The 26,802-nt window shown below is 34.9% G+C and overlaps 3 protein-coding genes and 1 pseudogene across 3 annotated transcripts in view; 2 read left to right on the top strand and 2 right to left on the bottom strand.

The window, feature by feature from the left end:
• Window positions 1-141: 141 nt before the first annotated feature.
• Window positions 142-1,406, bottom strand: LOC131805596 (major facilitator superfamily domain-containing protein 6-like; annotated as a pseudogene).
• A 6,511-nt stretch (window positions 1,407-7,917) lies between these two features.
• LOC131805588 (26S proteasome non-ATPase regulatory subunit 11-like) lies at window positions 7,918-10,060 on the bottom strand. Its single transcript, XM_059128910.1, is given in 6 exon segments — window positions 7,918-8,322; window positions 8,384-8,596; window positions 8,661-8,998; window positions 9,001-9,166; window positions 9,509-9,833; window positions 9,915-10,060. Coding segments are annotated over 5 exon segments (1,263 nt in total). The 5' UTR covers window positions 9,824-9,833; window positions 9,915-10,060; the 3' UTR covers window positions 7,918-8,091.
• Window positions 10,061-10,745: 685 nt separating this feature from the next.
• Window positions 10,746-11,683, top strand: LOC101896383 (protein aveugle). The gene is made up of 2 exons (XM_005177941.4): window positions 10,746-11,051; window positions 11,111-11,683. The coding sequence occupies exons 1-2, from the start codon at window positions 10,905-10,907 to the stop codon at window positions 11,330-11,332; spliced, it is 369 nt and encodes a 122-aa protein (XP_005177998.1). The 5' UTR covers window positions 10,746-10,904; the 3' UTR covers window positions 11,333-11,683.
• A 2,348-nt stretch (window positions 11,684-14,031) lies between these two features.
• LOC101897270 (7SK snRNA methylphosphate capping enzyme bin3) overlaps window positions 14,032-26,802 on the top strand; it is a 28,521-nt gene continuing 15,750 nt past the window's right edge. The window contains exon 1 of the mRNA XM_005177946.4: window positions 14,032-14,372. The gene's annotated coding sequence lies outside the window, so the exon portion shown is untranslated. The remainder of the gene's footprint in view (window positions 14,373-26,802) is intronic.

Consider the following 26,802-nt stretch of genomic DNA (forward strand, 5'->3'; position numbering starts at 1 on the left):
TCATGCCGAACCGGTTTAGTCTACCACAATTATTCATTTTGTAAATATTTTTCAAGTATTTGTCTGAATTTCTATGATCTCTTGTGACCCTCTCTCTCTCTCCAGTGAAATGACCAACGTTTGACCAACTTACGGGTGGTTTAAAACATACTAGAGAAAATCGGTGTTACATAGTCACTATGCTCCTTGGCATCATAGTTGCTTACAAAACGTATAGACGGGTGAAATGCCAGCATCAATTCGTGGGAATATGGAACGTTTGCGCCTGGAAAAATTAGAGAAAAAGTTATGTTATTAAAAATAACCTAGAACCTGTATATTTATGATGAATTCAAGAGAAAACACAATTTCCAAATGTGAATTTAATGTCAAACAAAAGAAGCCTAAAATTAGGAAAAAGTTATTTGGAATGGAGTTTTTCTCTCACATTCTCTGAATATAACCCCTCTCCCTCACCTTGAATGTGTTTCCTCCAGGGCATCTGGTGTTGGCTTGGTCAGAGCTCCCACAATGGCCGATTCATTGTCGAATGTCTCAACACTGTCACCTTGCAGGTCGGCCATATTAAATGCTGAGAGATCTCGTTTTGATCTTGTATAGGTTAGAACAAAACCGGTGGCATTACGTTCTATACATTTAACCGGTTCTGGTTTGATAAAGCTCAAGGGAATCGTAAACATATCCAGCAAGCCAATGATCCCAACATAACTTTTTACCCTGGCGGCATCTGGAAGAGCAAATTTATAATAATATTAATAGGTTTGGTCCAAATATTGCAATACAATACTTACCTGTCGGCATAGGATCCCCAAATGGTGCCGACAAAACTTCCACAATGGACGCATACCAATTAATATACCTGAAACATATTAAAGGACATTCAGATCATTAAGCTCGCCTCGAAAGAGAAATAAACAAAAAAAAAAATCATAAATATGTAATATTCGCCTTAACAAGCAAAAATTAGGACATTACAATGTTTACTAAGAAAATGTAAGGTTATGAGCGATCATTGTTTGCCATAACCCAATTCCAATCTTAGGGGGTGTTAAATAAAAATTCCATCACATAGGCATTTGGAGACTCTGATTTTTTTGTGAGAAACCGTTGCATTTTTCGGTATGGTGAAGAGACCACTATTTCTCGCTCTCTCCCAACAACTCAAAATTTCCTAAATAAACATTCCCACCACTCTGTCACAAGAAGTGACTTTTCAATTAAAGATAATTTTTATGACCCAAATACTCACCACACTGTCCCGGATTCATGCCCATTTGTTTAAAATAAACACCCATCAGAGGGAAAAGCGAACCAAAGGCAGCATAAAAGAAAAAGTAAAAACTTTTCACCGGGATCAATTCGTGTTCCGTTGGACCGAACAGCATTTCCACAACATCAGCATGGCTGCGAATTTATTGGTGGCTTCCTTGGGTTCGGGATAGCTAAGGGAACATAAAAACATATTTTAAATAAGTTTTTTTCTCCAATTGCGAAACAAAAACTTACAGATTAGGATCTACTTCTCCCTCGGCCTCAATATCACCCTTGGTCTGGCAGCCACACCATAGGGCTGTTGTGGTATAGCTCCCCCGGCCGCACTCTGGCCATAGCCACCGCTTTGATCATAACCTCCACCACCATAATCACCAAATGCTGGCTGCTGCTGTTGTTCGTAACCACCGCCTCCCCCTAGGCCAGCAGGATTACCAAATGGGTTTGCACCGCTCCATATTGATCCATTGTGGATTTTGTTTTCCTTGTTTTTTTTTTCTTAAACCAAGTCCACCAGACGTCGTTTAGTCACAAACAGAGATAGCCGACGACAGCCTTACAAGTTCACTGAAAATAGAAGAGTTATTAGAAGGAAAGTAGTTAATGAAAAGAGAAAAAAAAATTCGAGGTTAATTAAAGGTTTTTAAAAATTGTGTTTCAATACCTAAAATTGGTCCATAAAAATATATCAGAGTAGTAAAGCAATAATCAGATTTTTATTTATTTGCAACAATTGACGGTTTTGAGATGGGATTTAAAATTAATGGTGGAATTCTCTAACTCATTTTTTGAGTTACCGACAAAAGTCGATAACATTAAAACGCTTCTAATTTCGGTAGTTAACCACAATTGTCGGTAAGGTAGCAACTCTCGAAGAGAGTATTCGATTAATCCAAATTTGGTACATAGTAATATTATTATCAAACTTAGATCGAGTTCGGAGATGGGCAATACCGGTCCACTCCTTCTGGTACCTTCTCCACAAAATGTCGTAATTTCAAAGAAAATATTTGTTGCACAGAGAGGGAAAAATAATCCGATTTTGCTCCAACTATGCAAATCCTAATATTTTTATCATTGCTAGGTCTGGTGCGAAAATGGACAATATCGATTCACTCAATCAAGTACCTCCCCCACAAAGGGTCAATATTTTGATTAATTATAGCTCTTATAAATGTGATGTAAGAGTCCGATTGTCTTCACATTACACACATCATAACATTTTATTACCCAAGGTCTGGTGTGAAGATGGAATATATCGGTCCACTTCTTCTGGTACCTCCCCCACAAAGGGCCAAATTTTGAAACATCTATGTAGCTTCTAGGACGCGAAACTAACATCCGTTTTCATTCAGACCTGGCAAATCTCAATATTTCTATCAACACAAGATCTGTTATAAAGATGGTAGGGATCGGACCATTTCTTTTCTGGTATCTCCCCCACAAAGGGTTAAAATTTTGAATAACAAAAGTGATCCTAAAATCCGAAATAAGATCTCGGTTCTCTTCATATTTCACACATCCCATTATTTCTACTAACACAAGATCTGCTGTGAAGATGAGATAAATCGGTTCACTCCTTCTGGTACCTCCCCCACAAAGAGCCAAAATGTTGAATACCCATGCAACTCATAAAACGTGAAATACACATCCGATTCCATTCAAACTTGGCCAATCTCAATATTTCTATCTACATAAGATTTTTATAAAAATGTTAGAAATCGAACCATTTCTTCTGGGAGCTCCCCCACAAAGGGTCAAAATTTTAAATAATTATGAGTCTTATAAATTGTGATCAAAGTGTCCGATTGTCTTCAAATTACACACATCACAATATTTTTATTAACCCATGGTCTGGCGTACAGATGGATATATCGGTCTGAATATCGGTACCGAATTTTGTCGATAACTCATAAAATAAGTAAAAAAATCCCCCACAGGTCTAGGCCTAATTATTATGCAAAAGTGTTGTAAAACTGTTATTTTATTCTATTAAAATACAACCCTGATGCCATGCCGGTTTTCTATCAGAGTTAAAGTACAGAATTCTAAAGGATTTTAAATTCACTAGAAATATTTTCCTCAATAATTTTTCTGACTGAAAAATCCATTTCACGGGCACTTAAGCACAGAAGCTTAAGAAGCTAGTCTAATGAAGTCTCATCATTCTAAGAGAATTGGAACAAACATTTTTTTTAAAGAATTAAAAAAAAACAAGTGTTTATTTATTGGCTTCAAAAGTTCTCTTCTCAGAAAGAAAACATTAAAAAAACATAACAGCCCACATAATCTAAATTTTTCAAACATTCTTGAGAGTATTACGAAATAAATTCGAAAATTTCATATCATTACAGTTAACTGTTAATAAATCACTTGATCCAATAACAATAGATATGTGACACACATACGCCATCTTTGGCGATGCTCAACTGATGGCGTCACACTTTCTGCCTACATATTTGCCAACATTCCAAAACAAACACAGCAAGGACATGTGTCCCTTTCCACAAAAATTGCACAACCAGATCAACTCAGAAAGAGCAAATTAATGCGGCACTTATATTAATATTACCACTCAAAAGAAAAAAAAAAAAAACAATTTCCAGACTCTGCTAAATTGTTTACCAAACATTAGCATTGGCATTTAAAGCTTAATTTTTATATAATCCGCCAATGACCCACTCTTTCCCCACAGTGTCTGTCACCTTTGCTTAGGGTTTGTTTTCGTTTCTTGTTTTTTCGTTTTTTTTCGTGCCATGTTGTTGCCTTGCACTTGTCAATGTTGCGCTAGTTGGCGTTTTGGCTGGCCAACTGTCAAAAAAAAATTTATATAGATTTTTTGTAGGTATTACTCAGTTCAGGTTTTCATATGAAAAAACCCTCTCAAACACATGGAATAATCTGCTTAGTTGCAATTTTTTTCACGCCAACCATTTCAAGGTTATCGAAATAAATTTTGCTGGAATTGAAATTAAATTCTTTTACAAAGTCTGTTCCTCGTCACACAATTCATTTGTAATACAATATTCCAATCTCACTTGCAGGCAGGCATTGAAAAATTCACTGAACCAAAGGAATGTTGTAATTTTCTGTACACTTTGCCAGTTGTTGGGGTTTTCCAACTAAGTTTTCTTCTCAATTTCACACCATTATTACCTTTTCTATTATTTTTAATCTGAATTTCTTTTAAAAGTCATTGATATAATTTATTAAAACATATTTTTCTTAATTTTTTTCTCTTTTATTTGTTGAAAAAAATTCTAACTATTTCTATCGATTTTACCCGTGATTGCTCTGTTTGTGTTGTACGCTTACTGTAAGGCCAGACTAAATCCTATGCTGCTCTGTTAGCTTTTCTTTTGCCTTAAACAACGTTTGATTTCCTATTTAGGAGAGCTTAAAAGCTCTCTTCAACTCATATTCCTCATTTCCTTTTCGGACTTAGTAAATGCTAGACATAACAAAAACATCCCTTCCAATTACCTGTCATTTTGCATTTGTGTGAGTTTTGTCTGTTAAATAGCAGCACCTGTTAATGGGTATCAGGAGAAGAGAGTGAATATGTGTGTGAGAGAGAGAGAGACTTAGTGTTTGAGATGATTTAAGTGGCGGAAGTGTATTTTGAAATGAATGTAAGGCACTGAATAATCGGAGACAGGAAAAAAACATTCTAAAAAAGGAATTAGATTAAAAAATAAACAACATCGAAATTAGTTTGGCCTGGAGAGTTAAACACTCAACGTATTTCGTAGAATTTATCATCCGTCTTTATTGTTGTTTTCAATCTAAAAGTCCAAAGACACACAAATGCCTAAAAACCGGAAAATAAACTTTTTAAATATTCAAAATAGTCTAAGAACAAAGGACCTCAATAATCAATGAAGCTCTACATCATTATTCGTAAATCGACTCAATATGAAATGGTGTGATTTCCACAGATAATGTGATAAGAAATCTCCCATTTAATAGCCTAAATCTATAAAAACAGTTAAATCTAGTCCAGCATGCAACAAAACAAGATAAGAAGTATTAGTCGGTTTTGCCGACTTATGTATACCCTCAGCCAATGCTCGATTATTTAAATATATTTTGATTTCTGCTATGATTATTCAAATTATTGCCCCTCTATGGAGTAGGTTCCGAAGGAATGAACCAATATTGTCCATTTCGTATCGGACCTCAATAAATTTGATATAAATATTGTGACGTGCCAGCTTTAGACTATATCGACTACTTCCTCACTTAATGGTCCGATCTCTACCATCTTTACAACATATCTTGTGTTGATAGAAATATTGAGATGTGCCAAGTCTGTGAAGGAGTGAACCGATATATCCCATCTTTATAGCAGATCTTGTGTTAGTAGAAATAATTGGATGTGTGAAATATGAAGAGAACCGGATGCTTATTTCCGATTTTATAATCGTTTTGTTTATTCAAAACTGGGAGAGGTACCAGAAGGAATGGTCCGATCTCTACCATCTTTATAACAGATCTTGTGTTGATAGAAATATTGAGATGTGCCAAGTCTGAATGGAATCGGATGTTAATTTCGCGTCTTAGAAGCTTCATAGATATTCAATTTTGATCCTTTGTGGGGGAGGTAGCAGAAGGAGTGGACCGATATATCCGATCTTCACACCAGACCTTGGGTTTATAAAAATATTGTTATGTGTGTAATTTGTTTATCGAACTGCCACATCACATTTTATAGGAGTTAGAATTATTCAAAATGTTTACCCTTTGTGGGGGAAGTACTTGATGGAGTGGACCGATATTGTCCATATTCGCACCCGACATTGCACTGATGCAAATATTAGGATTTCCAGAGTTGGTGCAAAATCGGATTATCCGTTCTCTTTCTGTGCAGAAAACATTTTCTTGAAAATGTCTACCTTTTGTGGCTGAGGTACCAAAAGGAGTGAACCGAAATTGCCCATCTCCGAACTCGATCTAAATTTCTGGTCTGATTTCTCTGATTTCAAATTAGGAAAACTTTTCAAATTTTCGTTAAAAAATCCTATCAATTTCCCTTTTTTTTTTTAAAGAAATCGCTAAAAACGAACAACTGTAAATCGGTTCATTCCATAAAAGCTCAAGGAGCAGAGCTTTTAACTGTTAACATATTTATCATCACACACAATCTTACAAAACACCCCCTCACGGTTAGACATGCGCCTCTTCCCACAAACATTCTTGAAGGGCGGCAGAATGTTTGGCGCCTGGCATCTGACATACCAAACAATAACAACAACCAATTCCGGACATTCCATCTGTCATCTTCATCATCCTCAGCATCGTTATGATATGAATATTCCGCTATTGTGATGGAATCCTTTCAAGCCTAAAGTACTTCCGCCTAACATTGTGTTGAGAACAATTGCGAACATGTTTTATGAAGACATTAAGAGCTACTTTCAACAAATAAAGACAATATTAACGGAAATGTAGATACGTGGAAGGGGGAAAAGTAGGTTAAGGGACAAATGTCAATTGCAAAAATGGATAATACAACATAAAATTAAGAGGGAGTGTATTGTTGTGGGAATACATTTACAATGAACAGGAATCAATTTCAAATCGCTAAAAAATTAATATAAAACAGTGTTCAAACAAAGAAACCTTTTACAGATGTTTTCAAAACGCTGTGAAGAAAAAGTATAAAACGTAAGCCCCAACCACATGATCAAAACAGATAAAAATATTGTGCTGAAATTGGTTAAAACTAAAAAGTACCTCGCACTTTCATTGTTTGAATGTTTGTAGGGGGAATTCTTTGGTTTCTAAAAAGCTCTTAAAATATTGATGATCACTCTATTGAATATGTATTTATAGTTGGGGAACCTCTTTTGCTATTAGACGTCTAAAAGATACTGATAAGAATATTACAACACAAGTTCATTTATATATATTCAAATGAGTGAGTTTAGTTTATTGAAAAGTATAAAAACCTTTGATGCAAACTAATCGCCATCAGTTGCAGTTTGAAAGCCTCCAAGACAACTTGTGGAACAACATCTATTCAAAATGAAATTCCTTATTGTCATTGCGATCGTCGTTGCTCTCTTTGGTGCCTTGATCGGAGCCAATCCTCAAAGAGCGAGAGCACAAACATTACTCTACTATCCACCACCCACAAGGCCACCACGTCCAATTCTTGTCTAAAATTTGAAAAGGCTCTCAACATTTTTCAAAAATACCTTGAGACCCTATTGACAATGGCTTTGAAGAAATAAATAAATTATATTGTAATTCTAATAAACAATATATTTGAAGAATACAGTATTGCGTTGCTTTTTTCTTTCTTTCCCGGTTTGGGATGTATTTTCAATTATTATTTCTCCTCCATGCCGTTAATGTTTATAAAATAAAAATCTTCATTTATATGTTTTAAAGTTTTATATTTTTATTATTTTTTTTTTTTTTTTTTTTTTTTTTTTTTTTGATTAATTTATTGTTTATATCTTAAGCCAATCAAAAATGGGGAGGCAGACTATTTTGACGATATTCGTAGTTTTCGGTTGTGGCTTGTTGTATATAAAAATTGTTGTTTTTGTTATTTTTTCATGTAAACATCGTTCATCACTTATTTCCAAGAAGAAAACCATTTGAATTAAACAATTAAGAAGAAGAAAAACAAAAGAGTATCTGATGCCGGTTTCTTTCTTGAACTATGGAAATCTCCAATGAATATTAAATATCTCTTAAAAAGAAAACAAAAATTTCGTAAAGGTTGCTGTTGCTTTAATGTTTGACGTTACAGGAATGGGGGGAAACTGGCTGGCTGGTTGGTTGGTTGATAGGCGTCTAAATTCATATCTATGACAATTTCTTGGCTTTCTGATAGAGAGTATCAACAACTTTGCCCATGTTCTGTATGGTCTCTAGAACACGTTCGTATGTCTTGTCGGTGGGAGTCTCTTCGAAAACAATTAAAACTCCTTCGCCCTGATCCAAGATGCCCAAGAATTTCTTATCCAAAATCATTTGTGACAATTTCTTCTCTACCTGTGGCATGGGCAATTTAATGCATTCAGCTACATGGGAGACCTAAAAAGAAGTTTTCAATTCAAATTATATGCCTACACATTTTATTCTTCAATCTACTTACTTGTACACGAGAATAGGGTTCAATAATGCGACACAGATTCTGTTCCAACATGGTGTCATAGAGGGTACCCAAGTGAGCCTTAACTATAACATCTTCAGCCAATTCCTTGTTGTAATCCTTCAGTGCCTGTTGGAAGTCGGCCAATGAACGTTTGTGTGAGGCCTCTGCAACTGATTTCATGGCATCTATATCACGTCCGGAATATGTAATTGCCTGCAAATAAATAAATGCACTATTTATACTAAATTGCGTTGTGAGTGTATCTTGCGTTACTCACCAATTTTCCGCTAACAATTTGATTAACATCATCCGATTTGCCTAACATAATTTTGCACAACAACATATATTTGAGAGCGGTCAAAGCCTTATTGTTGTCCACACTATCGAAACCTTCAAAGGCCTCATAGAAATAGGAAAACGCTGTCTTGAAGTCACGTTCATCGGCGGCATGCAGAATACCCGATTGTAGATCCAATGAGGCCTGTACTTTGGGAGGACAATAAATGGCATTTGCTGTGGTACGGGCAGATGTTAGAGCAGCACGAGCTTTGGGCAGATTGCTTAAAGCATGATAGGTTTTACTTTCCAGCAGTTGAACCTCCACCAATAGATTTTATCATCCAATTTTTTCAATTCTTTTAGAAGCTGAGAGCCCAACTGCAGTGCATCTGTATACATGCCAGTGTCGAAATAGAGGGCAATCAAACGGGCCTCCAAACTCTGACGAAGGAAGGTGCGTTTCTCTTGTTTGGCCCATTCAATGCAATCCTTACACAATTGAACCTTTAAATAGAAGATTTAAGAAAGGGCGGATAATCATAAGTTTTTAAATTTTAAGCATAGACTACACAAAAACGCGTAATTTTCACAAAATTAGAAAGTACAGGACTCAAATTCAGAATTTATAAAGAAATTTAACGAAACATAATTTAACTTTGAATTATTTAGTGCTCCCGATTCTCTAGAGTGTGTATTTCAATCTTTGTTGAATCTACGCAACCTCATTGTTTACCTTGTCTACCAATACAAGGACAACACACGCACAAAGCAAATTGATCGCAACGCAAATTTTACACAATCAGTCCGTTGACGTTCTGGAAGTTAATTTGTCTCCCCTTAACTTACCTCAATACCGGTGCCAGCATCCATATCCAGGAACATATCGACCAAAGATCTGACCAACTTTGCTGCCTTTGCCTTGCTTATCAAACTAAGGAAGGGGCGGGTAACTTTAATCAAATCGGCCAGCTCCTTGGCTTTGCCCTCCTGTTTGTAGAGTTCACCCAGCTGCAGAATGCCCTGTTCCTTGATGCGAATGAGTTCTTCATCATTTTCGGCAACTTCTTGCTCTCTGATGATTTTGTTTAACAATGAAATGCCTTCCTCGCGGTTGACAGTTGACAGAGCTTGTGCTCTTTCAAACAAAGTAGCTCCGGCCATATTTATTTTGCTAACAAAAAAAAATTTGCAAAACCAAAATGAGTTTATTTTTGAAGATTTTTCTATTTCCTCCGAACGACGACTGACTTACCGTTGATTAAAAAACTTGTTCTTGATTTAATTTCGCTCAAATTTCTAGAACTCCTCTATGAAATGAATTTATTATAATCACCTCTTTTAACAAAAATTCGCTTTTTATTATTGGTTTTTGCCAGTCATAATAGGGATCTGTAGTTTGATTATAAGAATCGGCTTATTGTTGCCGATAATCGACAATCGATAATGTCTTTGGTCGATGATTAATACGAGTGTTTTCCTTTTATAAAATCGAGAAAAGTGCTATTTTTTAATTTGTTTAATACTTAATTTATTTATGGTTATAGGAAAATTTTACCTATTCTCAAACCGTTCTGCAAAAACTAGCTAAATTGTTTTGTAAGTCTAGCAGAGAGTTTACACAAATTTTAGCCTGGACAATTTTTTTTTCTAATTTCAAGTCTCTGTTTGAAGGAGTTAGAAGTGAGGGGAATGGTATATTGAAAAATTGATCGTACTAGCTTTTTGGTAATTTCTTTCTATAAACAACAATGCCAGAAAAATCAATGCTGACAAACGAAAATATGCTGAAAAATTGCCTTGTATAAATGGAAGAGGCTATTTCTAAAGGGAACGATAAATATTGCTATAAACTCACCTGAATCAGAAGTAATCCTGCTTTTAATTCATCATCCCTTACAATATTAGTCACATACAGCAGACGAAAATATATATATTTTCTCTTCCAAGATTATGTCTTGTTGCGTTTTGGTATCTCCGATAGTTTCATTAACAATTAATTCGATGTATCGCCAACCAACTTCTGTTACCATTTCATAGTGATTGACAGTTTTTCCACTCTCTTTCATGCTAACAATTCACAATAGTATTGTCAATTACTCTCCGCCTCAAAAAGAAATGTAAACAATAAACGATTGTGACCGAAAATTATTTTCTAAAAAAAATAAAATTTAGAATATCTAATTAAACATTAGTTGTTAACGAAACATTTGCACAAATATTAACTAGATTAGTTAAGCTCACAATGGTGGAGGAAACAACACAAACCAACAGGTCAAGGTCGAAAATGGCCCGTCCCAAGCCAGTATATTTGTGGACTGTAGTCGACGTTTTGAAGTGGTTTCGACGCGTAAACAGTGAATATTTGGATTATTTGGAACTGTTTTCCAAGGTAAAATAAATAGATTTCAGTGCAAATTCCTCATTTAAACTGCTTAATTTGTTCGCTAGCATGAAATCACTGGCAGAGCCTTGTTGCGCATCAACGACTCTTCACTGCAACGGATGGGTATAACGAATAACAAGGACCGTTTGGCAATTTGGAGAGAAATTGTCAAACAAAAACTCAAGACTGATATTATGGAAATTAGGGATATGGAACGTATTGTTAATCAACATTCTATGGCCAAAATTACACATCCGAAAGCCACGGCGGCGGCTGCCCAAAAGTAATTGATACTTGTTTTGGGAAAGAATTATTCTTTGGAACAACGAAGTACGTACATACATACATAGTAATGATTATTAGCGAACATACTCGAAAACAATCTCTACAAAAAGAAAATAACAACAACAACAAGTGAAACACTCAACAAACACAACACCAAGTGAGCGGGTTGTACAACAAACAAAAAAACAAACAAGTGCTGTAAATTAAGATAAATTTTAAGTTAGTAAATTAAATTAAATATACCAAAATGAATAACATTCATATTCTATGATATATATTATATACATACACACAAACATATTTAATCTTTAACTTTTTTGAATAAAATATCAAATATTCTTACATAAATTAAACTGCACTGTGTGTTTGGTTATGCAAATTGTTTGTATTGTTCTGTTCATTGTTATCTAAAACGGGGGAGCAGGGCAGAATATGTGAGCATGTTCAAGCAAAACGCTATAACTGACCTTACTCGACTAATTTTTGTATTTATTATGTTCGTGAAATATAGGTCTGGAGGAATGGAATTTTTATACTATAATTTACACCGATTTTTTGGTTCACATTTTTTTTGGAGATTGGTTTGATAAAAAATTCTAGACTGTAGGAATTTATTTTTTTGAATATTGATAAACTTATATCACCGATATGAGGGATCTTTGAAGATCAATTTCTTGATATAGTTGTGTTGAAACCCAAGTAACCTCAGGAGAAATCGATGGAAATTGGTTTTTTAAATGATATTACACGAGGCTTAACAAAATGTTGGTAAACACATAAAAAAAATCTTCTTAGTAGGTCCCTCAAATCCCGCTCTACACAAAAGTAGTTTTATAAAATAATGAAATTTTCGTTAAAGGAATTGAGATTTCACACCATTTTAGATGAAACCTCAACTGACTTTGTATCATAATTTCAAATGTATCAGAAGTAAAAATTACAGTCCACGTGCAATTTTTTCATATTTTTCTGGTAATGAAATACAGATTGGAAAAAAACATAGATTTCTTGTGACACTGTGAAACAAGCAAAGCGGGAATACTTTGATACTTCTTTTTAGAGAACAAAACAAGTAAAAAAAAAATTAAGTTCGGCAAGGCCGAACTTTTAATATCCTCCACCTTAGCGTAATGGAAACATTAGAACCAATTATGACCTTCAAATACCAATTTTTAGACATATTCATGAGAAAATGTGGCAAAAATCATCAAAATCCCGAATATCGGGAGGTACCGCTATATGGGGCTATACAAAACCGTGGACCTATACATACAATGTTTCGCCAATGGAGCTAGAACCCATTAGGACCTACAAATACCATTTTTTAAACAAATCCGCGAAGAGATGTGGCAAAAATCATCAAAATACCGAATATAAGGAGGTACCGTTATATGTGAGCTATACCAAAACGTAGACCTATACACACAATGTTTCACCACAGGAACTTGGACCCATTATGACCTACAAATACAAAATTCAGACAAATCCGTGAAAAACTGTGGCAAAAATCATCAAAATACCGAATATCGGGAGCTACCGTTATATGGGGACAACACCAAAACGTGGACCTATATGTCTTATTTTCAATACCAAAAATCCTAGACACAATACTAATAGTTCTGCAAAATTTTGACGCTCTACGTCAAATAATGTGGCCTGTATCATGATTTCAACAGACAGGCTGACAGACATACGGACATCGTTAAATCGACTTAGAATATTATGCTGATTATAAATATATATATACTTTATGGGGTCTACGACGAATATTTCGGAATGGAATGGCAAAGTTAATATACCCTCCTTTCCAACATGGAGGGTATAAAAATATTATCAACAGTTTTAGAATATTTTTAGTTTTAGAAAATGTATTTAATGGACCATTTAAATATTCAAAGATAATGATTTCTGCCAACAGGAACTCTATTGAATACATTTAAATTCATTACAAATTAATTGTTGAATCTTTTACCATATACTTATGCACCGGGGTCCCTCCGAAATGGTAAATTTGTATATAGTTTCTAAACATTTTTTTTTGAAAGAAACAGTTTTTGTAGTTGGACCTTTCCGAGATAGCTACGCCGATGTACCGATGAAATAGTAATGCTTTTCAAAACTAATCATTGCTTAGTTAGACTCAGACTCAGTGATGATAAATTCCATAATTCCATAGAAAATCCGTTTTTTACTCCCCTATACATCGCCAATAGTCTCAAATGTCGACACGATTGACAACACTGTTTACATTTTATTTCGGTTTTATATGAGTGATGCAACAAATTGGTACGAATGTCCAAAAACTCGTACTTTTGTACACTAACATTGTACTCTTTGGAGCATGAAAAATTAAGAAATTCGAAAATATAGACTTAAATAACTTGTTTTGAAATAAATATAAGAAATTAGTAAAAAGGTTTGCACATAAATGGGCTGTTATTGTGAATTGTCATGTATGCCAATAAAAACATAACCCCAAAATTCTTGTCTTTTGTTTTTAATATTGTCTAGAGATATTTTAAATACATATAAACGAGAATTACGGGTTTCTAGTAACTAATTTCACCCAAATTCATTTACCCCACATTTGTATAACGCAACCTCCATTTCGTACCCAATAGTTCAATAGTTGTACCACACAAAACATATGCCATCTCTGTTCGATACTTTTCTTCAATGTTCGCTTCTTTTGAGGTTCAGTTTACATTCAGCCTTCTTCGGAGCCAGCAAGTACGGATATACGCTACTACTAAATAGCTGGCGACTAATTAACCAAAAAAAATACTTAAAACAAGAAAAAATTCAAGTGTCTTAATTTCTTGAAAAAAATAATTCTCCAAACGATTTTTTATTGTGAAAAAATAGATTTTCGGATAATTTCTGAATTTTCGCAACATTTTTTCTTCTATTAATTCGTTTGGTTGTTGAGAGTGTGGAGTGGAGTGAGTGAGTGTGTGCGTTGTGAATTATAGTGTGTGCTCTGCCATCAATACGTTTTTGTGTACGTGGAAGCGAGAGGCATAGTTGCCGTGGTGGAAAAATGTAAGTATAGCCATCTCTTTTGCGCTTGTGGTATTTTCTAATGGGGGGACAGTTATTTATTTTTTCGGTGATGTTTAAACTTTTGTTTTTATTTAGTATTTCTTTCTTGATACAGCCAGGGTTGCCATGTCATGGGGATTGGTATTGTTTTGTGGGAAATGCTTGGCGGGGGTAAAACAGAAACGTACAAAAACAACAACATGCATGGGTAGTGTTATCAATTGTTGTAAACTTAAAAAGCCGCGTGTACAACAACAACAACAGCAAGAGAGCTGTTTTGATAAACGTTTAAAAATGAAATTCTATTTTCAACCCATTCAAGATATATATTTGTGTGTAAACAAATTGCATTGTTAATAAACAATAATGGAAAGTGCATTGAGTAAGATAATCATAATTTTGTCATATTGGATGTGGGGTTCTAATAAGTAACCGTTATTTATTTGAATACAAGCTCAAAGTGATGCGAATTTTGGGTGGTTAGTATTGGAAATTTAATAATTTAAATACCCATTTTATTGTGGTTTAATTATTTTAAGGTGACAACAAGTGCTGACCTTTGGATGAAGCCAATTTTAGTACCAACAAAACGGTATAGTTTGATAATTTGTAGATAAAAAATACTAATGAGAGATTATTGAGGTTTACTTAATATCTTTAGAAATGAAATAATTAAACTATTTTGAATTTAACGATTTTTACAAAGACAATCACCAAAAATATAGTTTGAAGATTCTCTGGCCCAATAAATAAAACAGAACAACAGTAAAATACCACACACTTTGGCTATGCGTTACCCTCAGTGTACGCCCCCCTTTAATTGATCAACAATACTATTTCTATAGAACAATGTCATTTTTATCTTGAAATACTTCTTAGTTTGCGTAAGCAGAGATGTCTCTGAAAGAGACCAGATAACAAGCAGCAGCAGCAGGTATGGGAGAAAACTCAGCTGATCTCTTCCGACCTGTCAAAGTGAAGTGTAATTGTGAAATTATCGTATAACTAGTAAACTGAACAATTTTTAATGTCAATCACAATAGTTTTTTTTTTAATGTGGACAACATCAGGGTGTTATAGTGAAATTTCAAAATCATACGAAATATCAAAATGTGTTTACGTTTTGGGTTTTAGGTTTGCTGTTAAAAGTAGTCTTCTTGGCGACAATGGTGACAAACAAGAGCAAGTAGTAAAACAAGAAAAAAATCTCCACCATTCGGAAAGAAGTTGAAAATTTTCAAAAAAAAAAAAAATCCGTCAAAAAAATACCGCGCAAATAAAAACCTTTATATGGGGGCTATACGAAGACGTGGTGCTGTATAAGAATTGTTTGTCATGGGCTATAGTAACGATTCCGAACTTTAAATACGAAATTCGATCAATTCCGGTGAATAATGACGCAGCAGAATTTCAGAGAATTCCATTGAAAAATGTGACTTTATATGGGGGCTATACGATATCGATACCGCCTGCAGACAAAAGACAGATCTGTGCAAAATTTTAGCTTCCTATCTTTATTCTTTTTTTTTAACAGATGGGCGGAAGGACATGGCTATATCGTCTTAGAATTTTACGCTGATCAAGAATATATATATACTTAAATGGGTCTACAATTATTATTTCAATGAGCTTCAAACGGAATGACGAACCATACTATGTATGGTGGGGGTTTTTGCACAGCGTGAATTTTGCACAGTGTTTCACCAGATTTTCAGAATCGAAATGTCAATTTTTTTTTTACGTGTTGCATGTTGTTATTGGAAATACAAAACACTGCTTATGTATATAATAACGAAATATATCATTGTGACTGAAATACTCTCATATTGTCATTTTATTCAATTCACTATTAATTCACAATAGAGTGCATTTTGACAATACGGAAGAGATCAGCTGGTTTTATTGTTTATCTAATAGGCCTTGCTTTGATTTTTCCGTAATATGATTCACTCACAATAATAATTTGACATCCCGTCTACATCTAGGACTTGATGAGGTAGTAGTTTTACACTATTGTGATTTGACTTTCTTTAGATGATTAGCTGTGGTACATGGAGTACCTATTTATTGTACCATTACATATCTACAGTGTGTTGGAGAACAGCTGTTTCAAATCAACTAATTGCAATATGCAAAGCAACAAATGCCAATTAGGCTTTTTTCCTTTTGCGCTTCTCACGGTGGGCAGCTAAGCGTTGAAATTTAGCTGAATGAAAACTTTTAGGGATGAAAATGGTATGAAGCGTACTCAATATTTTCCCTCATAAATAAGCATGCTTTTAACTAAAAAATTCGGTAAAAGTAGATCTAATAAAGAAAATGAATCAATAGTTTCTTTGAAAATGAGAAACGTTTTGGTGAGGCATTTTTTAAAAAGCAAGTTTTTTTTCCAGAAATTCAATTCCTTAAAAAATGTATCTAATTCAATTTCAAAGATCGTTCTCAACTTAATTGAATCGGTTTTGTTAGAAGAAACTTTTCCGAGATGCCTCAATATACCTTTTGCACTACTTCCCACCATCCTCTCACCACTCAATTCCACTCTCTCACGCTCCAGAGCAGCCAAACAACGAATCACTTTCTGTGATTTCAATTAATTTGCTATTGTAATTGAAACACATTTTTTGCGCCTTGACTTTGTTTTCTTTTCCACCATTAAAGCGTTTAAATTTGCATAATTTCCATAAATTCAACACACAACACAAAAAACACCAACAACTACAAGTTTAGAATGAACAGCAGAAACGAAAACCCAACAACAAGAAACGAGTTCTCGGTGGGGTTCAGTTTTGTTGTTATTGCCGATGTTTTTGGGTTTCGAATGCGGATGGATGTATGGATGTTTGGCTCTGTAAGTTTGTTCCGTTGTTTGTGTGTTGGATTGTGAGAAGGGAGAGAGAAAGAGAGACAGAGAGGAAATTCAAATGCCAAAAGCTTGGCTTGGTTTTCTTTTGAATGATGAGGAGATAGATGGGCATTTTGGATGATAGATAACTTTTATGGGAAAACGGAAGGGATTGTGTGTGTGTGTGTTTTTGGACTCAGGTAAATGTGTTACAACAACAATTAGCAAAACTTTGAATGACTTTGGTCTCAATGAGATTCCCTCGGCTAGAGGGGGAGGAGGAAATAAAGTGTGATATCATCATTGAAAACCTACCTTCCTTGCTTAACTTTGCAAGTCTCGTGCTAAAGTAAATTGATGAAAGTGCAATCTTGGACGAGCTGCTGCTGATTTTGGTTGTTTGCTTTTTTTTTCTCTCTTCTGCCTTTGTTGCAGTAAAAAACAACAACAAAAACAATAAACCCATGCCATTCATTGTTGGTGTTCAACCAACCCATCGTTGCTATATTCGTTTAATAACGCTTTTATTAAATAAATATTATGTGGCTGATAAACAACAAACACACACACCCCACTGGGCTATTGAAACGTGTGCGAATGTATGTATGTATGTGGGTATGTACACATGACCCGCCTGGTGTTAACAAGATTTCAAGTATTCGGTTGTGTGTTATCATCGTAGGTTGGCACGAACGATACAAATCACAATTTTATCGGAAATGATTTCATTCGTTGCAGGAATGTCAATGCAATGTGTCATGATTGAATGGAGAAGTGACGTGTTGTTTCCATATTGTCAATGCATTATCCTGCGGCTGGATTCGAGTTCTAAGAAAAAAAAAATGGAATGAAACAATTTCTAAACCCTACACCACAAAGTGGTCAGGGTATTATGTCTTTGTGCATTTGTATCAGGCAAGAGGAGACGAGATAGACCCATGGTTTCTTTTGATAATCTGCCTAGAATCAGATTCCGACTCGAGTTATGCATGTCCGTCTGTCCATGCATCTTTGTAAACAAAGCACAGGTCGCATTTATTGTCCGATCTAGATTTTACTCAAGGATGAACTCTATTGAAATTGGAGATAATCGGTCAAAATTTAGATGTAGCTTTCATATATATCTTCGTCCGATTTGCCTTTTATTATGCACCAATCGTGTAAAATCAGCCTAAATAATACTACCAAATTAAGCCATATATACGGTTTATCCGATTTGATATTTTGTCCTCCGCAGCCGTAAAAGGCATTCTGTAACAACTATATTTGGCAAAATATATCAAATACAGCTCGGAAAAACTTTTGCCAAATTTTATCGGGATCGGCTCGGATTTAGATATAGCTCCCAAATATATCTTCGTCCGATTTGCCTTTTATTGTGAACCAAACGTGTAATATTTGCCTAAATGGGATGAAATTTTGCATTTGTGACCAATTGAGCCTAGAAAGCCTACCAGGCTTATCGGCTGAAAATTCAATTCAATTTGGAATCTCTGAAAAAAGAAGGTAGGTCGTCCCATGGTACAATGAAGAGAAGGTAGGCCAAGTTTGAAAAAATTGCAAGTATAGAGGTCTACCTGTTTGGCTTGTAATGTCAGAATTAGTATCAAAACAATAAAAAAATCATACAACTTGTTGCATTTATTTTGAATAAATAATTGAAAACCGCGAAAACTGAATGAAAGGTCAACACTTCTTTTCAAAACCAGGTTCTATATATATATAAAGGATTATTTCGCTACAAAAACTCTAGATTTTGTCGATGCATGCTTTGAAATAAACATTTTGAAAATATCCGAATTTGAATGTTTCTTTTGTTATTGAAAAGAAAACGCATACATAAACAAAAAAAGATGACATATTAAGCCAAGAAAATGAAAAAATTGAAATCATATGGTATCATAGCCCTACCTTGATATCATTGTACCATGGGTCGTCCCATACCTTCCTTTCATTCGAAGACATTCATTTTAATTTGTTTATTTTCTCAATTACTTTCACACGCCATACATTCGGTTATAAATACCATCATTTTTGACAGCATTGTGCCATAGCAGAATATTACTAACATACATTCGTTGAAATAAACAAACAGACATACATACCTTGAACACAAACGCACCAATGGCTCCTATCAATTGTTCACACAATGACTACCTCGGAAAATAATAAATATTCCCATAATCGTGATGTATTACCCATTTTCATATGATTTGTCCAAACATGCTCATATAAAACAAAACAAAAAAATAAAACCAAAAAATTCTTTTCCTAAAATAATTTCAGTTGCTCGATTAGGTATTCCTTTCCGATGACGACAATGATGCATCACGACACACCGTATATTCGGCATAAATATATAGCAGATCTAGATTCCCATCCAAGCAACAACAACATGTATGGGTTATAAACCATTTAAACATCATCCAAACGTTATTTTATTTTTTTTTTCAATTTATTTATTTGGCTGTGTAGAGACAGCAGACCTACCAACTCAGCAGCATGTTCATATCGCCTTTTGTATTCATCACGTCTACACAATACTATTTACCTATACTGTCGTTCAAAACGTCAACCAGTCACCCGAATTAGTTGGTCTTTGTCAGTCGCGCCGTTTTTTTGGAGATAAGATACTCATAGGCTGCTTGTTTGCTCTCTCCTCGTATATCTTTTCGTTGACACAGAGTTGCCCATGTTGAGGTTTTTTTCGTCATTTTGACGATTTTTTCTCTTTTAATATTTGTACTACAATTAATCTATCGATTAAAATATATTAGCCCCCATATATCGGTATTTCCATGTATAAAATATTTTAGCCACATTTTCAACAAAAGTGTTTAAAATCTGGTATTTAATTTTTGCAAAACAAACCAAGCACTGCATCTTTTTTTAAGAGGCCCATGTATTCGTTATTCTTGTGTTGTTGGCCACATTTCTCTACGTAACTGTTTCTCATTTAGAGTTTGTTATGGTTTCTACTTCCTGAGGCCACAGGTCCACGTTTTTCTATAGCTTCCAAATATCGATACCGAAGAATAGCCTGCATTGCGACGATGTTAGCCACATTCTCTATGTGATTTTTTCAAAATTCGGTATTTATAGTTGTTATTGTGGCGGCAGAACTTGAAATATAAAGCTACTATAGGAGAAAATGCTCTATGTATGGTCATATTCTCACAAAATTTTGCATGCGGTCTGGAACAAGTTCAGAATAGAAACCAATAATTGTGGATGAAAGGAGGGGTGTTTTTTTTTTTTTGTGGTAAAATATACCAAAGTATGTACCAGTATGTTTTCCTTATTTTGCAGTAGCTCTCAATGCAACTACCATAGACTAATCAACGTGGATTTTTATGAGGTTAGAGCTTAGGATAGGGCACATAATTTGAAATGTCCCACAACTTTTGTGTGGAAACACCAAACGTTCCATTCTAACACGAATGTTGTTACATTCGTCTATCAAAAACGCATGAACATGAAAAAAGCAATTCTGATTTTCCCACTGATGCTGATTTTGATAACGTATATAGTCGTATATGTATAACAACATATACACTGGAAGCTGGGGTTTCAATTTTTCTTTTGAATTCGCATTAGCTCGACAGAGGTCATAAATATAGGGCGATACACGAAATGTTCTAGCGAACTTAGTTTTCTTCACACTTGCAATAGTCAAATGATATCTTTTAATATCTTCAGGAATTCTATCATTCTTGTCAAAAGGTTTCAATTCAACCGAGTTTTCTTCGGAAATTGTAGTGATATGGGGTTTCGCATGATCGGCCCTCTGAATCTAAATTAAACGTCTTTAGAAAGGTGCTTTTTTGCTTCAAGTATCCCCAAATTCTCAATGTCAGTCAATTCGTTTGAAATTTGACGTAAAATCTTTTGAAATATCAGATATCGGGTATTAATGTTATTTCGCAAAATAGCGTTTCATTTTATATCAAAAAAAAAAAAAACTGTTCATAAGACTTCAAAAGCCAACAGGGTTATGCCAAAAAATATTTTTATGAAATAAATATTTGTATCTTCTCCATAAAAAAAGTCGAAGAAAAATAGTTATACCCTGGCTACTACAAATAATAACTCCAAATTTGTGGTCAAGGAATAACCATTTATTTTCGATTCATATTGTTTTTACTTATTGTTACTGTTTTTCATGTAGAGAAACTAAAGAAAATCTTTGTTTTCTATTCTAACGACTTTTTTAATTTCGTGTAATTAGCATCACTCTGATGATGATGGACCACAATGATGTTCTAATGTTGTTGGCATGGTATTGGTTAGGCTGAGTGTTGTTTTTACATGTGAGATATGGCTGGCTACCTGTGTGTGCTGTGTGTTGTTATTATCTCATTGTTATGACTCTTTTTGTTTTTGTTTCAGGGAGGGGGAAGGGTGAAGAGAAACTCACTCACTCTCTGGGTCATTACTGTTTCTCGTTGTTGTTGTTGTTATTGGGGAGTACGTAATACAAACGATTGATGATAATAACCGAATTCAAATGGTGGCTGTTTGTGTTGTTTTTCTTCCGCTTTGTTGGAATTCGACGATATCTTCACACCCCAAATAATCCAATTTTAAGTTAATTTAGCCGGGGGAGTATGTAGATATTAGGGAACAAAGAAGACCGAAATCTGATTAGAGTAGCATTGCAAGGTCAAATGAGACCCAATTTATGGGCTAATAATAGAACTTTTTCAATAAACTTCTCGAATGTGCACATTTTTTCGGGTTGCTCTCTACTAGCTCAGCTGATAATGGGGTGTCGTTATCTGATATTATTTTGGACAATTTTAGTAGTTTCGTTGATAGGTTACCCATTTGTGAAAAACTTCATTGTGACACATTTGCACAGACATGCTACTTGGTGGGTGGGTGGTTAGTTATCCCAAACATGTGTAAAGTGAAACCTCAATGTTATCCGTAACAGATTGTAGAAAGAGGGGTGGGGGGGGGGAGCGAATTCAAGTATCCAGCTCTTCGAAGTGAGCGAGTGACTGACTGCATGAATGAATGCTCAAATCAAAGATGAGTGTTGAGATGTGAATATAAAACGATGATAATAACAACTTTATTGGAATTGCATTGATGAAGCTGTGTAGCACTAGCCCGTCAGCCAGCCATTGCTGTCGGCGAAGATGATGACGATGATGGAGATTGTTAACAATCTATTCTCGTCATTTAAATGAATTTATGGGCATTTAACGAGCAAACGAACAACAACAATGTTCAGCTGTAACAGAATTTGCAAAATGATTTCATTCGCAAAACAGAAAAAAAGAAACGAGAAAAACTACCAAAGTAATTAACCGAGAGTTGTTGCTGTAGCAAAACTTAAAAATAGAGTCTTATTATCAACATTTCCAAAACACTTATAATTGACCCGAAAAACGGGTAGGAGCAGAACAAGAAAAAAAAAACGAAAGAACAAAAAACAAACCCATGCAAAGCCGCGGCGGAACGGCAAGAGAGTGAGAGAAAAACAGAGATTGAGAATAAAACTTTTAACGGCAACAATAAAAACAAACTTTAAAAACAAATGAAAAGTAATTAATGAGTTTATGGCTCAAGAAGTTGAACGAACACGATGTCGGACGGGGAAAATGAAATATTTTCCTTGCTGTCGCTTTTTATTTCGGCTAGATTATTCGCTCCTCACGCTTGTATTGGTGGATGTGCGTGTTTCATTTTTTCGGCTGGGAATTATTTTTCAATGGAAGTTTCGAAATTGGTAAAACATCATCTGTCTTCGGACCGTTTTCAACTACAAACTTTGAATTGTTTAATTTGCTGTACGAACATGTTGGAAAAGGATAAACTCTGAAGTCATTAAATTTTAAGAGTGATTTGCAGAGCGATGGATGAATTGGAAGAAATTAAGTGGGGCAAACAGCGGAAAATTTTACAGTGATTAATATTCTAACGTGGAAAGGGACGGATCATAAATTTTATTAAAAAAAAGTTCAACGGAAATGAAAACAGTCCTTTGAAGAGGAATTTTTCCAGAAAAAAGTTTGTCGGAGATGACTTCTTCCAGAGAAAAAAGTTCATCGGAGATGATTTTTTTTCAATAGAAAAAAGTGCATCGAAGATAATATTCGGCATTTATTCTGATGCCACGGTCGATTAATGCGAGCGGAGAACGACCATCGGCTGTTATGGAGGCCATCACCATGGCCGACGCTTGAGTTCTGGTCCGTCCACTTCCTTGACGTCGAACTTCGCTATCAGTATCACGGTAACGAAAAAGATTTATTCACATTTAAATGCTGGAGTGCTCTAACGATAGCCACTTGTGGTTTTCCAGCCACATATAAAGAAATCACACTATCACGCTGGAATTCCATCACGAAGAACTTTTTTTTCTGGAAAATCACCAATCACCAAAATGCTTTTGTACGCTTATAAACAATATAATGAGCTGTCACTGGAATATTTTTAACAGCTGTCGGATGAATAGCTTAGAAATTACACTGTCTGAAGTTGGTTGTAGTTGTTCATCTAATCCTGTAGTTCATCGGAGGTGACTTTTTCCAGAGAAAAAGTTCATCGGAGGTGAATTTTTCCAGAGAAGAAAGTTCATCGGAGATTGTTTTTCACCAGTAGTTCATTCCACATAAAATAATTATTTAAAGGCTACGTTTTCCATTGGAATTGATCAAATGTGACTTTTAATAAATAACAAATGGAAACAAAGCCCATGGGAAAACCCAAACATCAGTCATTTCCTATCTCCTATCCAACAATTTCTTTATTTTTTCAAAGTGGTTTTCGTTCTGATTATTGTGCATCCACAAGTTATGATTATTTACAACAGATGTTTCAGCCAGTAAAATTATATTATTGTCAACTTTTTGATTTTACGGGTTTCATAGACAGACAATCAGTCTGACCATCAGTTATCGCCCACAAAGTGTGGGACGTCGTCATATTTTGTAGAACGTCAGAGGAAATAATAACTATGGAAATGGTGATGATGATGAGTCAAAGGCAATCTTCTTTAAAAATAAATAATGGCAAATTATAAACGTTTTATTTGTTGCCCCACATTGGTAGAGAGAAATGAAAGAAAAAACAAAGAAACGAAAGGGGAGGAGGGGGAAAAATCAAATATTTTCATTTATTTGTTTTTGTTTACATTCATAAACAATTTTCACAAAAATGTAGACCGCCATCATTAAGCAGACACAAAATTAGAAGAGCGACAAATAAACAAAAAATAAAAGTCGACTTTATGACTTTGAGGGGGGCATAAAGACGATTTCTATCTGTCTCAACAGAAAAAATGCTAAATATTCTTATTATAACACTCAACGAATAGAAATAGCGTTCGGCGTTCGTAGTGAGAAAGACTAGAACACCAATTCTCGTTGTTTATTTCAGAGCGCAAAATAACACGACGACGGACGGCGGACGGTAGGTAGGTATTTACAACCAAAAATAAAATTTCTTGGCCAATGGCCAGAACAAAAATGAAATGAATTAAATGCAGAATAGACAGGCGGAGTGACACTGCTGCGACATAGTAAACAAAACAAAAAAGAAAGTGTGTGACATAAAATCGAAAAAATAACACTTTTTACTATTTTTTTAGATGCGATATTATTGATGAGTTTTCCTAACGAAAGTAGTGGCATAATGGGTCTAACTAATAACCAAACTCTCCTTCTCCACTATTATCCAAATATGCTAGGTTCATATCTTCAAGCCTACCAAACAGAAGTAGAACAAACGTTAAAGAAAGATGAAATGTTTCCAATGTAATCCTTTCCTATTAGTAGCACTAATCTGCAGGTCCTTAAACACACTGAGTGTCTTTCAAAAACCTTTAATTTACTCTCTGCCACTTTTACTCATAAAATACTCATTAGGAGAAATGTTGTCTCTCGCTCTCTCCTTTCTTTTCCCAAAGAAAACTATTCATCATCTGCTGCGGTTGCTTTCAATCCGTCAAACCCTTGGGAACTAATTTTACATGCAATTACTTAACCTCTTGCCTCCAAACCCCTTGTTTACAAAAAAATATGCAATGCAACAAACACGAAAAATTAAAAACTAGGGTACACATTCATAAAGACCACCTCGAACATCGATGCAAATGTTAAGCACGTGTAAAAGCCAACTACTCAAATTAAATGTTGAGCGAACGCAAAAAAAGGCAAAATGTGATTACAATTGTTGTTTTTTTTTCGGCCAACCAACCCACTTTTTTCCCTCCTTTGGGTGTATTACACAAATGGGAGCTCATAAAAATCGCATATTCAAACACACACACATACTCTTCAATGTGTACTACTTATACTACTCTCCTCCACCTCTTCTTCTTTTTTCCCCTTTGTATGATTAGGGAGGAATGTGTGATGGTTTCTCTTTTTCTTTGCCGTTTGTTTGCTCCCCTACAAAACCATACGAAAAAAAAGAACAAAACAAATACAAACATATCAATTAAATCACTGAAGGTCAAAGATTTCAGTGAGGGTTTGCCAAAAAAAAAAAAAAAAAAAACCAAACGAAACGAAAAAGAAACCCACTTCCAACTCACACTCCACGCCTGGCCACAGAAGAACACCAACCAGAGAGTCATAAATTAAACAATTAGCATTCATTTTACGTTGGAATTAAACTCCGTGGCAAGATATTAAAAAATAAAACAGACTGGTGGCTGGTTGGCTTGCCAGCCTTCGTTGTCTTGTTCGGTAGGTCTGTCGGTCGGTCGTTGTTGGTTCGTTTCGTACACGGTAGAGAGTTTTGCAATCACCGTTCAATGGTCGTCGACCCCTCACTGTTGCGTTGCATAGAAGCACTCTCGCATTCAGTTTGTGTGGGGCTCTTTCTCTTGCATTCTCTCTCTCTCTCTCTCTCTCTCACTCACTCAGCATCCCAGCGGATTTTTTAGCACATACATCTTCCATCTGAGACCAATGACAATGTAGGTGCGACCCATCCAAAGCCTGTATACAATTTCTACTTACATTTACACAGCGATGGCCTAGGCCGTCAGACGAGTCCGAAATCTACCGACAATGTAAGCGAATGTTGGATGGGTCCGAAATCTACCGACAATGTAAGCGAATGTTGGATGGGTCCGAAATCTATCAACATTGTAAGCGAAGGTTGGATGGGTCCGATTCCATCAACATTTTAGATTGTGGAACTTAAATTTCAGCTGTTTTTTTTTATTAAAATATTCGTATTATAGAACAGTATTTCAACAATAAAATATTCTTTTTGTAATTAGAAATAATGCATAAAAAAAGAAATTTATAAAAGTTATTCAAAAGACGTGGGAAGAAACAAAGCTTAAACTAAAGAAAAAATTAAATTTTTCCAGTTTTTTTTATTGTAGGACATTGTTCGGAAGTGTCTGGCCTTATGGAATTTGAAACAATTTCTAATTTTTTGGCGTAATCTTGTTCATAGAATCCTTCACATCGGACAGCTTCTGAAATAAGGTTAGAAAATATAGAACAATTTTTTAATATTAAACAGTTATACTATAGAATAGACTAATGGATTACATTTTAAGGTAATATAATATCACTTTTTAATAAATATGTAAGAAAAAGTTAACTTACCGAA

The sequence above is a fragment of the Musca domestica genome, unplaced genomic scaffold, assembly GCF_030504385.1.
Source record: "Musca domestica strain aabys unplaced genomic scaffold, Musca_domestica.polishedcontigs.V.1.1 58, whole genome shotgun sequence".
NCBI classification, from domain to species: domain Eukaryota; kingdom Metazoa; phylum Arthropoda; class Insecta; order Diptera; family Muscidae; genus Musca; species Musca domestica.